This window comes from Opisthocomus hoazin, chromosome 28 (genome assembly GCF_030867145.1).
Source record: "Opisthocomus hoazin isolate bOpiHoa1 chromosome 28, bOpiHoa1.hap1, whole genome shotgun sequence".
NCBI lineage: Eukaryota > Metazoa > Chordata > Aves > Opisthocomiformes > Opisthocomidae > Opisthocomus > Opisthocomus hoazin.
Window position 1 is genome coordinate 8,167,710 of NC_134441.1, and position 15,923 is coordinate 8,183,632.

Here is a 15,923-nt window from a genome sequence, read left to right on the forward strand (position 1 = left end):
TTCCATGCAAACTCAGATTAATTTGGTTTGGTAGTCCCTCCATGATGAGATTCCCTGTGATCCCAGAATCATCAGATTTGATTTCAAAGTCAGAAATGGGCAAAGAGGTTTCAAGAAGAGTTTAAAGCATGATCGTGTCTTGTAAAACATGGAGCTATGCAGATGACGTGTACCACTAAGATGCATTTTGGCAAGTAAGAGTGAGAGAGTCAACGCATGATTAAAGTCTTTTATAATTGGCTTGCCCTAACCGCCTTCCAGAAACTGGCAAAGGCAAACATGAAAGTTACCAAAGGCACGAGTGCTTTTGAACTGTATTAATTATTAAAAAAAAGAAAATTAGATAGGGAACTGAAAAGAGATTGTTCTGTTGCTGCATCAGATTAAAAGCCCGTCAGGGTAACAAGATGGTCAAAGTGACTGGGATCACAAACCACTCTTGCTGGAAGCCTTAAAGAAACAGCTGATGATACCTTTTGTTTCCATGAATTATTCCTGTTTGTGTAAGTGGTGAAGCAGACAAAGCGTCTGCCTGTAGCCAAGCATGAAGAGAAGCCTCCAGTCACATCGAAACTGTGAATCCAGTGTCATTTTGTGACAGAACAACGGGAAGTCAGCTATTTAAGAGCTCTGTTGGAGCAAGAAGTTTTTAGGCATACGAGTCTGTACAATTCCAGACTCTGCAAGAGGTAAGTTCTGCCTTTGTTCTTTTGTAGGAGTCAGTTTGTTGATACCACATGGAGCTATTCCTGAAGAGAGTTCGTGGGAAGTCTATCTTGCCATCACCCAAAAGGAGTCCAGGTAAGAAGTACGTACACAACACGCACATCCAGAATGTGTGGAACTGTCTCATTTCATGGATTTCTTGTCAACGCTGTCTAAAGGAATGGAGTGTGCAAGAACCACTCATCTTCCCTGTTGCAGGTGTGACCACGCTGTTGTGACATATGCTGGATCTGTATAAATGATGGAAAAAATTATCTTTGTGCGATGCTTCTCTGAAATCACAAGGAATTATTGCAAATGCTGTTAAAGGGCGGGAGACATCCAGGAGACTGAGCTATGATAAGTGCTGAATTCCAAGCCAATGATTTTATCACTTTTGATTTGCAGACTTATGTCATGCAGCTTTACTAACAGCACAGATGCTTTCATTAATTACTTGTTAGAGAAGCTTTGGGTCCACAGACTGCCATCATATGCAGACAGCAGGTTGAAATTCACCATCCAGGTCATCAGTTGGAATGACCCTATGCTGTGTAGGTACTGAACCGTTGTTACCTCATGACAGATGTTTGGTAGCCTAGACGATGCTAAGAAGTGAATGCTCAGGACCGTTTCTTAAATTATTTTGTTTTATAAATCACCATGAAAATCTGTTCTACAGCTGGATTTGCCAGCACCAGCTGATGAACAGGAGAAATTAAACTGCGTTTTGATCCGTGGGGTTGGTTTTTTTTCAGCATTGCATCTGGTAGGACAGGAAGGTGATGTCTGAAATACTGGTGGTCTTTCATAAATAGACAGGTTCGTTCTCTGAGGTTCGCAAGGTTTCCGCTCTCTCATACTTATTTCAAAGTCAAGAAGGAAAAAAAAGGAAAAAAACTATGGTTTTGGCAAGTGCAGGTCATTGGGGTTTTTTATGTTGGTGCATCATGTAAGTTGCAAATGTCTGTTGTACTGAAGAAACCTAGCTCATTTCTAGATGCTTGTAAAACTTTTACAATGTTCTGTTAGATGCATGGCACTGAACTCTGATGCCAGCTCTGTGTGTGGGTGTTTTCATCGATTCCGGTGTAATCACTTCAGTTGCCTTTATTCTGCATTAGAAAGACAGTGGAATTTGGCCCAAAGTCACTTGCTTTAGAATGGGTCTTCCTCTTTATTTTTATGAATAAACATGGCCGGAGAAACAGATGGTTTTAGTAGGTTTTTGATAGCTGTTCCCATAAAAAGACTTCCTAGCAGCTTTCATTTGCACACAACATGGATTCTAAAGAATCAAAGTGCTCTGCACTCTCTGTGTCTTTGAGCCTGACGGACCACACGTTGGCAGAACCCAGGGTCAGTGTGGTTCGCTTGCTTGGTTCACTCGCTGACAGCTAGACACTGCTCAAACCCTACGAGAGAGTGACGTTAGAGACTCGGTGTGTAATCGAGCATAACTCAGCAAATGAAGAGAGCTTTTTTAGTCTAAGCATAGCATTCTCACTAGACTAACATCTGGATTCTGAGGGAAGGTAAAGCTTATGGAATGCTAGCCACAGTGTTGGAACTGTCGAGCTTCGTAGAACATATTCTTCGTTTTTAGACCTACAGTTGTTTTTTTCTTCCCTAGGACCATTTTTTTTGTTTGAGGTGAGTTTTTTTTCATGAGATGAAAGTTTGCATTATTTAGTTTCTAAGGTAAATTTATTAGAAAATGAAAACTTTAGAGAACTATTACATTTGGTTCTTGGCAAGTTCCCTGTGAATTTAAGGGACTTGAGAGATACTAGGGTTTGCGCTACTCTCTTAAGAGCTGAGGTGAAAAGTGCTAGAATAGCTTGGGGTAAAAAGTGCAACGGTTCATTAACTGCCTAAGGTGCCTAGTTGCCACCACAGTGCCAGTACTGGGTCAGGATGCCTCAAGTTGCACATGAAGAACTACAATGCATCTGAAGTGAAGTCTTCAACATCTTGTCTGAAATTACAGTAGGAGAAGAACAGGAGAGAAAAACAGGAATTTGCTCTCAAGTTACTGTCTAGACACTAAGCAATACTTAAGATACCTCTCAAATTACTACATCTTTTACTGTTATTAATGACTAGTCGTGCTGTCTACTGTCAGCATCAAACCTCCACCTATTGTTGTAAATACTTGTCCCAGTTCCTCTCCCCATGCAAGCATCTGGGTTCAAACAACACATGAGAAACTCCTCCATCAGTTTGTTTTGCCTCCATGTCCTCCCTGTGGTTTCCAGGAATTTGTGTCCTTTTGCAGGTAAAATACAGGTAAATATACCCTGTCTCAGCTTCTCGGTGAGATACTACTCAGGAAAGCTTGCCACGGTCAGTTCTGGCTTAGATACTTTGTTCAGCTATATTCCTTCTCCCCCGCCCCGCTTTAAACAACCTTGATGTTACCCTTAAAAGATGAAATGTCAGCAAAACCAGAACATTCAGAAAGCTTGTGCTCAGCCTTTGACTTGTGCTACTAGACTGGCATCTGTCACTTAAAGCTTTGTTTTCATTACTGCCAAGTATACTTCACCTTCTTCACTTACTCTTTACAATGGGTTTTCTTTACTTCGCGACTCTGCCAAATCTAAGTAGAGTCAGTCTAGTGCCTGGATGAGACCTCTCAGCAATACACTCACATTGCAGGCAGCAGAAAGAGCAATTTACACCTTTTTTTTTGCACTTTTCCCCTTGGCATCCCTCCCCTTTTCTATGCTAGGTAGAGCTCTACTGCTGCAGGGTAGGCCTCCAAGACTAAACAAAACTTCTCACCTTCTGCTATCACTAAAGGTATGTAAGGATGGTTTTAAAGAAAAAAAATCATTAAAGCCAGTCTTTCCCCATTTAAAACTAGAGGAATATCTAGGTACCTGATGTCAGCTTCTAAAGTAGTAAGGTATTCTGTGACTGTCATGTGCTACTCTTCACACTTCTGAAGAACCAGGTTTCAGCAGTGGACAAAGCAATCTCTCTCCTGCCCTTCTCTGGAGGATAAATGACTGCGAAATCTTTTGAGATTGCCAGATGAAAAGTGACAGGGATAATCACATTTTATTTAATTGAAAGAAGCTACTGAAAAGCACTCTACAGTCGCCCTTTTTGAGCTGTTGCCAGAAATCAGCTGCTGCGTCTTGTGTGCATCTCTGCAAGTACCAGACCACATCTTCATCCAGTGAGAAGTGTCAATGCCACTTCAAACGCGCTGAGGATCTGGTATGTGCCGATTCGGTAACAGGGCTCGTTAATTCTGTAATGCAGCTTTGTTCCACAGAGGCTTTTCAGTTAAATTTTTTGACCTTTTTTCCTTGCTCTAATCTAAACTTCTCTTGAATTCATTTCTTCTATTTTTGATGTCGGGTCTTTCTGCTGCTCCTAATCCTGCATGAGGCTGGCAAGTTGTAGTTCAGTAATTGCACTGACAGCATTTATTGGTCCTGCCTTTACATGCGGTCTCACAAGTTGCAGTGAGGCACTCCAATCAATATTTTGCACAGAAAAAAAAGTTCTTAAATAACTTTCTTAGCTTTCTCAAACTACCCTTTCATAATTTACATCCCAAACAGAGCGAAGTGAATAATCTGTAGTGTATACTTGAATTGATTAATTTAAGGATAATTTCAGGAGACACTGGTCCCAGGTGAAGCGTGGTTCACTGATTAAGCCTCACTTGGAGTGCCTGAGTGCTTGTGAGGGGGACAGTTTTTGGGAGCAGTAATCAAGGGCAGGCTTGTAGGGCTGGAGACAGGGAGAGTTGGCTACAGTTCTTTACAGCAGTTAATTCTTTTATCTCCCTCACCTTAAATACACATTCAGCTATAACCACTGAAAAATTGGTGGGTATATCTGAGGAGACGTGGAAAGAAGAAAATAGCTGCACATACACTAAATATTTACTTACAATCACTTATAGCTAAACGATTGGTGGAATTTTCCTTTAAGAACTGGAAGATACAAAGCTGTCTATAAATTTTAAAGCCTAGAAATATTTTTCAAAACTTAAAAGCGAAATCTATTTTTGTTTTTTTTCTCCTCTAATATCTGAACTCCTTTGTGAAAACTTTCATATTCCATCCCCATCTGCTGCCATAGGTTTTTGATCATTTTCAATGAAAGATTAAGATATGTAAAAGGAAGGAAGAAAAAAAACCCCAGCTGTTTTATCTGCAAGGGTTCTGCAGAAATGAATTAAAATAGGTTAATTAAAAACAAGCAGCAAATTTTGCCTACTGTTTTCCTTTTTTGCGGACAGAAGCAGAGGTAGCAAAGCCAACCGAAGATTATCACAGGGAGATTTTTCCTTCCTTGTTTAAATTGAAATTCTATGAAGTAAGACAAAAGCACTCATTTCTATTTTTCCATCACAGTACTGTATTTTTCTTCACATAGTTGAGGCAAGATGGATGTATCTTTCACCCATCTGCACTGGGTGGAACACACCAGACTTCGCCAGCAGCTGCGGACTGCACTGACAAGCAGGTCGGGACTGGCAGCCGGTTGGTACGTGTGTGTGGAAGGTGCCAGAAGTACTGCAACGCTGCGGCGCTGCTGTAGCAGCACACGGGCTCTCAGGCAGCTGTCCCTCAAATGCAGATGATTGTTCATCTGGACAGGCACAATGCTTGGATGTGGAGGAAGGTAAAATAGCTGATGAGAGAAAGAGGACAGATTGTCTTTACTTCACAAACTGAAGATGTATCACCAATAAAAATGAAGTAGCTTGAGTTGTAATTTCTGAATGAAACCTTGCCCGCATCACACAGTAGTGAGTGGAGTTTAATTTAACACAAAAGTTAACCAGCTCAGCAGATGCGTACAGGAAGGGAGTCCTGTGTTGTTCTTGCAGAGATCTGAACTCACTATAATAGGTACCTTATGCGTCGTGGTCAGGCACTGGGACAGGCTGCCCAGGGCAGTGGGGGAGTCCCCGTCCCTGGAGGGGTTCAAAAAACATGTGGATGTGGCACTTCGGGACATGGTTTAGCAGGCGTGGGGGTGTTGGGGTGACAGTTTGGACTTGATGATCTTAGAGGTCTTTTCCAGCCTATGATTCTGTGATCTTAAATACGTGTGAGAGGACAAGGATCCTGTTGTTCAGATTTAGATTAGCTAGGACTAGTAGGTTAGCTGTCACTTATAATCTTCATTTAGCTGCTGAGGTGGGTTGGTATGAGATAGACTTTAAAAGCCACAGAGGAACAGATCTGATAGAGCTGTGCTGAATTCGCCGAGCCTGGTAGCGGAAAAAAAAAAATATCCCTGTCTGTGCACTACAGAGGTAGCGTGATGAGATTATCAGCTGATTTTACTGTAAATTGATACAATCCTCTGTGGAATGAAAACCTCATTGTATCCTAAACTGAAATCAAATCCAGGTTTGAAAATTCTGTAGTGTCTCATGTAACTGAACAAATCAATGATGGAAGTGGTGGTCCCTCCACAAAGACACCACACCAAAAAGTCTTAGGGACACTTATATGGGCTTGACTGCACAGATCCTCTAGGATGCTTCTTGCAGCTAGAAATTTCTAAAGAACCGCTGAAGGACTACCTACAGAGCAAGCCTCCAAACACCGTACGCATGCTTTGATGCGGGCAGTAACTACAGGTTAGTGATGCTTGTGAAAGAAAACAAAGCTATTGATTCTGGCCCAAGCGAGAATTAGAAAGCAATGTCTTTTGCCTCCTGGCATAATTCTGACTTCGCCAGAAAGACTAAGCAGAGCTGTGCTGGAACAGAGATCGCTGTCTGCTGGTTTGTTCCTGGAACCAGAATGCCTCAAGATGTGCCACTGAAGTTGGTCACAGGCTGCAGGGAATTACAGCAAGTGAGTGGTTCTGTGCAGTTAGAAATGGTCACTTGGTTAACAGGACTGGGATGTGTAAGTCTCAGCACTGTCGGCTGGGAGATCTTCTTTCTGGTTCTACCCAGCCAAGAATCAGCCAGAGCCTGTAGGTTACTGACATGGAAGGACTCCTCACCCCTAGGCCGCTGTCAACATCCCCCCATCCCGAATTCTCCCCACCAAGAAGGCAGGTCAAGTTGTTTCTTTTTCAAGAAAAGCAAAACAACATTTCAGCAGATGTGACAGTAGCTCTGTGCCAGATGATAGCACCAAAATGCTTTAGGATTCTACGAGAGATTGTTCTTGAACCCCCCATGCTCGTCATGGCAGAGCTAGCACAAGGTCTAGTGCGTGGCTATTGTCTTCAAAATGCTAGGGCTCCACAACCACCTGCGGCCAGCACACATGCTTCAAGAGGTTTTAGGAGTGAAAAATAAGAAGATAAAAAATACATACTGCAATCCAGTTAGATTGTTATGAAGGAGAGAAATGTTTGCCAACTGTGGCAGAGTAGCTGGTCTTACTGGGGTCTAAAATAAGATCAGAACAGTGGGAACAAAATCAGTAGAAGCACCGGCACCTTTTACATCGCATGCCACTGCAGCTTTGAGCTTTCCTTTTTATAGAGGGAGCATAATATTCTGGTTAAAGTAAAAATTAAAATAGTAAGAAAAGATGCCAGAGAGAGGCAGGCTGAATAGCAGCAAATTACGATTATTATTGCTGAGCCCTATAGGAGATAATTTCTGCTAAGTCAGCACACAGGACAGTATCTTACCCCCCAAAACTGCCACTTACTTTATGCTTTTCAGGTAAAGGGGGGAAACCTTGTCGTGTACTTATGTAATTGGGGGAGGGGGGATCTGCTTCTATGTCTGATTTTTACATGTTTTAGTGAGTGCTAATGAAAAAGTAGATGTTCTCGAATGCCAGTCAGAAAGGGCTGATCATCCAGTTGTCTAAAATAGAAGCTACTGATGGGCTGGGGGATATGAGGCATGGGCAAGTATTTGGGATCCTGGGTTCTGGTCCCAGTTGTGTTACTGAGTCACTTCGAAGCAGTAAGCAACTTCGCTGCCATTCTCTTACATCCCTTTAATGCAGGTAAAGCTCTATAAAGTATCCTATGTGAAAACTGTATCAAAGCGAAAAATGTAGTCTGCAATTATTCACATCATACAGTGTCCTTGCTGAGTGCGGTCTGTATTCCGTCAGTAAATAACAAGATTACCTGAGCTATAACAGAAGGCAGAATCTCCCCTGAAATATTTGTACCTTTCCAGATTGCCATTGTTTTCTATCTCTCCTTTCTCACAACCTTTTTCTCCTACACTACACTCTACACACGGTCATTTGAGTACTGTGATTCCAGCACCATACTGACTGCAATACGAGACAAGATGAGACTAGCCAAAGTGATTCTTAACTAAGATGACCATTTAGTCACCTACAGTATAAACACATTATTTTTCTTTACATATGCCAGTATAAACTGTAAAGATTTGGGTCCCCAAATACACAGAAACCCTCACACTGCGTTCTTCCATCAAACATAAAGTTGGGAGTTGTGCAAGTATCTTAGTATGTTTGGTAAGTATCACACAAAATCATCTTCTGAGTTTAGATTGACTAAACTTTGTAAATTATGAATATGCCTCTATATTCTAAATATCAGGAAAAAGCATAACTGAGATCAATGATTATGAAAATACTGTAAAATACTGGTTTTCAGAAATTCCAACCACACAGTCAAAATAAGAGTGGGAAGATTAGAGAGTGCAAAAATAGGAGAAAAGAAAACTTGAGAGGACTGGGAAGACCAGGTCTCACGTGATTACTCCCCCAGTTCTGTTTGTCTTTTTGTTTTGTAGGAATTTCGCAGAAATGTGAAGGGTCAGTGGTAACTGAACACATCTAGATGCACAATGTGTAAAACGGAATGTATTTCTGATGTGCACTTAACTTTGAGTGTCCAACACCTACACCCAGTATTCACACACTGGAGTTCGCATACGCAGAATGACACCAGACAGTCTGGCCCAGACTTAAACATATTTTGTAATTATACAATTTGAAAAATCAAAGCTTTACAAACGTATGCATTTACATGCAATGTGGTGTATGAATGTGAGAAATAATGTACCTCTATTTTCCAAAGGCAGAATTTTCTCATCTCGCCAAAGCAACCCACAGCAATAGAATCCATTTCAGCTGTAAAATGCAGCCTTGGTGGGTGTATAGTTTAAATATCATGATGTTCCTTTTTTAAATTGATTTTTTTAAACCATGAATTTATTTTGCTGTTTTTCCATCATGTTTATTTGTATGAGTGTCGGTGCAAAGAGTGTTTCAGCGTCTGTAGCAGTCTAAAAGCAAATGCTTTTGCTGTCCAAGGCGTGAACTGCAGTGGGAGATCCAGACTCAAGGCACAGATGTGTTCATTACCAGACAGTCTTCATCTCCCAGGTACCACGCTTCATTTAGGAGCCTGTTGTGCTGTGAGGTTCTCTGTTGGAGATGCCACTGGGCAAGTAAATATTAGAAAGGCAAATATTAAATTCTTCTCTGAAATTCATTGAGTCCAGGAAAAAATGGACACTCAGCATTGTTTCCTCTTCACTCCCTTGCTTCTCCAGTTAACCTTCACAGTATTCCAACACGGAATTTTAAAAGCGCGGCGCTCTGGGATGGGATGCACACCGTGGTGCCACCAGACCTGCAGCTCAGGGCCTCTGCACAGCAACAGGTGACACGACCGTCTGGCCGTTGCAGCGGGCCTTGCTGGCGCTCTAGGTGGGCTGACAGACGCGCAGCCAGCTGCCTTGGCTTTGAGGGGCACCAGACCTCTCCCGCAGGGACTAGAACCTCCCCAGAAAGTTATCTCTGCCTTCGGGCTTCAGCTGCAAATGTCCCTCTAGCAGCAATTTCTAAACTGAAAATGAAACTCGGAATGCAAGGAGCTTCTTTGCTAGTGCTTTGTAGAGGGCAGAATATTGTGGGGTGAAATTCCTGATGTTTCTTTCCAGTGTAGTAGTTTTAGCAAGAACATTTTTTTAATTTTTGCTCAGCAGTAGTGCCTATTTGTCTTTCTTTCACTGGAAAACTTACAGATCTTTGATTTTGATGGATTTGAGGGGACAGAACTGGCTACTGATTTGTTTTACCTTGCAACAATGGGAATATTAAATACATTTGGTAATGTTTCCCTTTGCCGCCTTGCCTAATAAACAGCTCAGAACTGCAGAGAGTCTTAATACCATGTCAGTGATTACACAGAAGACTCTTGCTCCTTGCAACAAGTGTGAGAGTTCATCTAATTAACTGATTTCAGTTCATTTGGCATTAAATAATTCCCAGAACTCCCATATGTTTGTCCAATATGTTCTACAAGGGGAATGATTCTCTAAAAGCAATTAAATAGCTCCTTTCTGACTAGCTCGTTGTTGGTCATTCACCCACCCCTGCCAGTGCCCTCTCCGTGATGCCTGCGGCCGGCAGTCACGCAGAGCGACTCGGCAAACCTGCCAGGGGCTCTGACCAGAGCCTACGCTATTGCAGTGACGCTGGCGCTTTCTTGGTTTGGTTTTTTTTTTTAATCAGGTGGCTGGGAGGGCACTTGGTAGATATCTCCCAGTTGTCTTTCACATCAGCTTTGCTAGGCTGCTACCAGGATTCTCCTACCACTACTTAACGTTATTTGGTTTTGTATTGTATATTTGTGGTTTGTTTTACTCTTGATGTTTGAAAAATTGGAGCTGTTTCTGATGGGCATCATCACCAGCAGCATAACTAAAACTCTGGATTCATGCCGCCTAAGGGTGCTGTGCTGAAAACAAAATAATCTATATTTTGCTGCCATTATTGAAGCTGAATTGTCCAGCTTTGTACTGGAGGTACCTTTAGCAAAATTCCACCACCACAAGCTCCCCACCCTCCCCATGTTTTATGCATTTGTCAGGATGTGCGTGTTGGGAGAGAGATAGGATAGAAATGCACCAACCAAGTTAAATAACTGCGGTTTGGCTTGCTCTCTGGAAACGGGCTTTTGTTACCCCCTTCCTGCAGCTGCATCAAAACAGAGATAAGGAAGTGGAACGCACCGGCCTTTGCCGAGGTGCAGCAGAGAGCAAGCGTATGAGCTGAATACCTTACTGAAAAATAAATATGTAGAAGAGTTGGCTTGAGGGTTTCTAATAAGTCTGAAATATTTTTCTTTGTAAGTAACTAGATGATTTATTTTTCTTTGTAACTGGATTATTTCTTAAATTAGCTGGAGAGAGAGGTGATTTGGGGTAACTGCTGGAAGGTTTTATGTTTTAAGGAAATCAAATACCGTTTGTAAAGGGCAGCAGTGGTTGGTGTTAAGTGATGGTATTTTGAGTAAAAACAGTGTTTTCCTAGCAATGCAGAAGTTGCGAAAAATTGTTTGTTATTCATAGGTATACGCAGCAGCAAGGAGAATTCTGCTTGAACTGTTTGCCTAGTCATTCTGGTATCAGGCCAGCAAATCTGGCCTGTCTCTGAAGGCAGCGAGACTCCTGCCGTGGCCGAGCCGCCTGGCTGCAGCACGGCCGGCAAGCACTGTCTGCCCTGTGCTCTCTGCTCTACAGCCTCACACGCTTGCTGCTCCAGAGGAACATGGCAGCTGTCGTAGAGGCTGAGTTTGTGCTTTGATATTTTTTTTTTGTTAGCCCAAGAATCCTACAAACACTTAGAAGCACTGAGGCTTAGGGAGCATTTATTATTATGACACTTGGGAAAAAACAAAATCATTACTGGCCTTTTTTGTTAGCATGTTGGGGGGGGGGGGGGTTCACTCCAGTCTTCATCTTTCAGAAACACTTGTACATGTAATCTTTAGTAAGGGATGTCACTGAAGTTGTTGGGACTTTTCAGGTCTTTAGCAAGGATGGTATTTTTAACTGCATTCTCAAAGCACTTACTATTACAGTTATAGGGAGACTGCTACCCCCGGTGATGTTAGACGGATGGGCAAAGTCAATTTGCAGGATTGGAATCTGATCGATTGAAGTGCAGGGCTACACGTAAGCGTGCCCACATGAGAGCTACATTCACTGAAATGTATTATGCAGGTCGGCTGGGTAAGTTAGAATGGAACAGTTTAGCCGTGAAGCCCTGGGCTCAGCACAGGCACTATGGGATGGTTTGGTGGCTGCCATGCGCCTATTGCAGAGCTCTAGGAGCAATGCTGCTGTTAGCTTGCCACGTGGCAGCAGAAGTATATCCTAATTTTTAAGCAGGGATTTTCGCCTTATTTATATATTTGTTTTATTACTATATCATCTTACTTACGTCTTGGTTGACATTCTTCCCCTTATTTTTATCTTGGAAACACCATTTGCTTTGATTTTAAGTGTGAACTACATGTCCACTAATTTAGAAGCCAAAAATTGGGATCATACAACACAGATTAAGGATTACAGTGTTAAAAAAAAATACCCAACCCTCAACAGAACAAGATGTTTCAGTTGGTAGCTTTAATGTCCAAGAAGTGAGTCTCACCCACTGTCCCTGGCTCTGCGCAGGTGTTTATTGCAAGAGGTAAGGAAAGCACATGTATCTGGGACAGGGTTAAATTTAGGTTTGAATGAACGAGAAGATGGTTCTTGTCAGATACTTCATCTTTATAACTCAGCCAGCAGTTAATCTAACCAAACACAGGTGATTACACTGAGATGAGATGAATCCCTAGATGTCAGTTGTGCTGATGGGATCTCCGCTGAGTGTCATGGAGCCCGCTAAGCAAAGTAGTTGTGTCCCCGATGTCTGCTCTGAGTTACCTAGCCTGTTCATTCCGCAGAACAGAAATGTGTTTTCAAACCAGGGAGATCACACTCAATCTGGAAAAACTTACGAGACTGTTTTTAAACCATAATTTGTTTTATCTTCATTACTGTGAAAATATTGTTGATGACAGTCTTTGAAAGCAGAATTAGATGGTAATACTACCAGCTGGTGCATAAAGTAAGGCTTACTTGCATAGTGTAAATGTCGTGTTGTATTTGGTTTAAGCAAATGGAAATGTATTTTAAAGACCAGATTCCTGACCTGACCAGCCAACGATTTGAGTAGATGTGGCCTTAAAGTTCTGTTTCACCTGCAGCTACTGCTTTTACATGAAAACTAGCACAGTAATTGGCTTGCTTATCCTTTTCTGTAACAGATGAGCACAGTACTTAGATTTTAACTAAAATATTTTTAAAATAGCAGTTAAAGTGAGTTTTCACTCCTTATTAAAAAGAGCCTGACAGATGTTATTGTCTCCACCCCCCCACGAAGCCTCCAGCCAGAAGGCACAGATGTTCTTCTAGGACCAGAAGTAACCTGTGGGCCCTCAGATCTGTCTGTCAGCACTCCCTTTGCCTTGACGATACCACACTGCGCAGAAGTAAATTCAGAGCACTGGAACATTCACTTGAAAAAAAGGACACAGCAAGGAAAATGGGAGGTAAGTTTAGACTTCCGCTCACGCGTAAAGGGCTGTACTAACGATGGAAACATGACTACTCTCATTCATGCAGGTGCAGGTCAAAGATTATGTAAGTGATAGAAACAGTCATCTTAAAGAAACAATATTTAAAAAAAAAAGATTTTGTGTTTTGTTAAGAAGCAGCTAAACTATTTCCAACTGTTTTGCCAAGATGTGCAAGAAAGGTCAACTTTATGACCTAGCCCATGTGACACGAGCAAGTATTCATTTTCTCAGAGAACTTAATAATGGAACCAGTAGCCATTTATTTTTAAAAACTAAAACTATTTTTGATAGATCATAGCTCTCGGAGACTCATGTCACAACAGATCATGATACCCATGCAAGAATTTATCAGGACATAAAGTTAGTTATGGAATTGGTTAAAAATATACAATTCAACTTTGATTTTTTTTTTTTTAACCTAGAAGGCTCCTCCTGATTTAAAAATCTTGTCTTTTTGTACATGTCATTTTAACTCTGTGCTCATAACCTCTGAAGGACTAGTGTACATTAAGTGAAATATAGTTGAACATGTATTTTCTAATCCTGGTTTATTGGGGAAGTCAAGCTTTGTGCATTCGTGACATGGGCATTTGATGATTTGTGTCTGTCCACCTGCATTTTTTAAGCCCACTGGCCATCTTCAACTGAAACTGCCTGGTAGGCAGCAGTCTAAAACGTGTTAAACTTTCTGCATCATCTGGGGAGACAGCCGACTAGCAATACTCCTGAAGGGATGGCTAAAGTACGAACTGAGCTGTTGTTCAACATTACGGAAACCCACGCAGGATAGAAAGGTGCTGAACTTCCCAACTAAAGTTTTCACTGTACAGGTTAAATAGAACCGCAGAAGCCGGTAACTAGACACAAATCCACAGTCAATCGGATTTTATTGCACTGCTGCTGATGGAGCTGTTTGGTTCATTGCATTGTGAGGGGTAAAAAACAGTAGTTAAAACATTCATGCATACCATAACTGACTGTATCCTTTCCTCCTCTAAGCCACTATGTTGTTTGTTGCTCTCGTTTAAGCCATTTCAAGTTCAGCTTAGTTTTCCTCCTTTAGATGCACTCATTACTCAGTCAGCTCCATCGGTGTTGGTTACAAACACCCTGGAGTTAACAAGGAGTGTAATACCAGACTGTAGACTGCTCAGATACCTCATCTAATGGTGCCGTAATGCAGAACTAAGCATGAAAGGCAAAAGAGTGGGATAGGTAGTTTTTTGATGAAGGTAAACATAACTGTAATGGATGTTCTGAAAGGAAGTCAAATACCGACTATTGTTCAAGGTTTGCTTATTGACTTTAATCTTCAAGGTAATTTCTTAACTTGACATTGGGAAAAAAATTAGCTAGAAAGTCAGGAGCACTTGAAAAAAGGATGCTAAAATTGCTTACGCATCATCATCATTATTATATGCTGTACACACTGAATTCTGCACAGTATATTGCCATAACTCCTGCTGCTGACTCAGGGCTCAGTTGGGAGTATTTACTCATAGAGGTAGTCTACCTTCTCCCCTTCCCTGAGGTCAGCACGAGTGAGGAGTGTACAGACTGGCGCTCTCAGAAATACTTTACATTCCAGTTGAATAAAAATGAACAAGTAATGTCATGACTCCTATTGTCCTGAATTTCATTTTGCAGGAAGTGATGTCTGTGGAAGAGGAAACTACTTCTTGCTACTGCCTGTTGGATCCTTATGCCTGTCACATTCTCTTAAACAGCTTTGGAACTTATGCTCTTATTGGAGAACCGATCTCTGACTGTGCCGTTCGACAGCTGAAAGTAGCGGTTTTTGGCTGCCTGTCTTGCAATTCTCTGGATTACAATCTGAGAGTATATTGTATGGATAACACACCTTGTGCATTTCAGGTAAATGGTTTCACTTCGTTAATCTGGTTTTAGTTATTTTTACATAGAATACTAACATTCCCTTCTTCCTGAGGATAGTCGTGGGGCAACAGCAATAGTCCAGAACTCCAGCGATTGTGAATATTGTATTTTTTTTTAATGCCGCTGCTGCATGACTTTTCTATGTCCCTTAATCTCTCTCCACTGTTGTTTCAGTTGTGGATTTACACTGGAAAAGCTCTGGGACAGCCAAGCTGTCTTTTCTTTTTTTGCCTGGCAGATGGAAACTCCCTCTGCCCACATTCTAGACTAACCAAAAACCACGTAGCCACGGTTAACACAGCACAAAGCTACAGCTGATAAGCAAAGAGTGTTAGGCTGGGCTCTGTGCCTTGGCTACTGCATGGGCACAGGCAGAGCTTGCTTGCATCTGGAGCCGAGTGCTGCTCCACTACAAGCAGAAAATGTAAGTCGTTATCATTTGATGTATAGTATTTATCAAGCTCATTACCCTTACGCTGTCATTAGCCAGTTCAGGACTTCCTCTCCTTTTTACAATTTGAGCAAGAAGAAAGAGATTGCCTCACCATCTTTTTAAACAAAAATTAAATTATAATCGTGCATTTCCCCTTTTAAAAAAAAAGAAAACCACAAAACAATCCCCAAGTGGCAATTAAAATTAGCATGATTTTTCTACATGGTACTCCAGGACAAAACAATGAAATTCACTGCTTTTGCAGCCTTAGTAAACTCAGAAGCTTTAACAAAATGGTTTTCTCTTGGGAACTGAAATGAAGATAGTTGTGACAGATGAATTTTTGCTTCCTTTTCCTATCGTACAGAATAGAAACATGAATCTTAATGAAGCACACATTAATGTCTATGGGCTTCTAATAAAAGCAAAGCCACTGAAAGGATTGTTAAAGACTTACGATAGCTTTGTAATTATACCCTTTATAGTACTTACACAACTCGTGGGTTACCAGTATTTTCCTGGATGAGTCTGCCTG

The 15,923-nt window shown here is 41.5% G+C and overlaps 1 protein-coding gene across 6 annotated transcripts in view; it reads left to right on the forward strand.

Moving 5' to 3' along the window:
- UNC5D (unc-5 netrin receptor D) overlaps window positions 1–15,923 on the forward strand; it is a 165,395-nt gene that overhangs the window by 131,804 nt on the left and 17,668 nt on the right. For all 6 annotated transcript variants that reach the window (XM_075444704.1, XM_075444706.1, XM_075444705.1 and 3 more), the window contains 3 exons: window positions 717–801; window positions 12,864–13,032; window positions 14,707–14,934. In XM_075444704.1, the coding sequence (XP_075300819.1) occupies window positions 717–801; window positions 12,864–13,032; window positions 14,707–14,934 (482 nt within the window). The remainder of the gene's footprint in view (window positions 1–716; window positions 802–12,863; window positions 13,033–14,706; window positions 14,935–15,923) is intronic.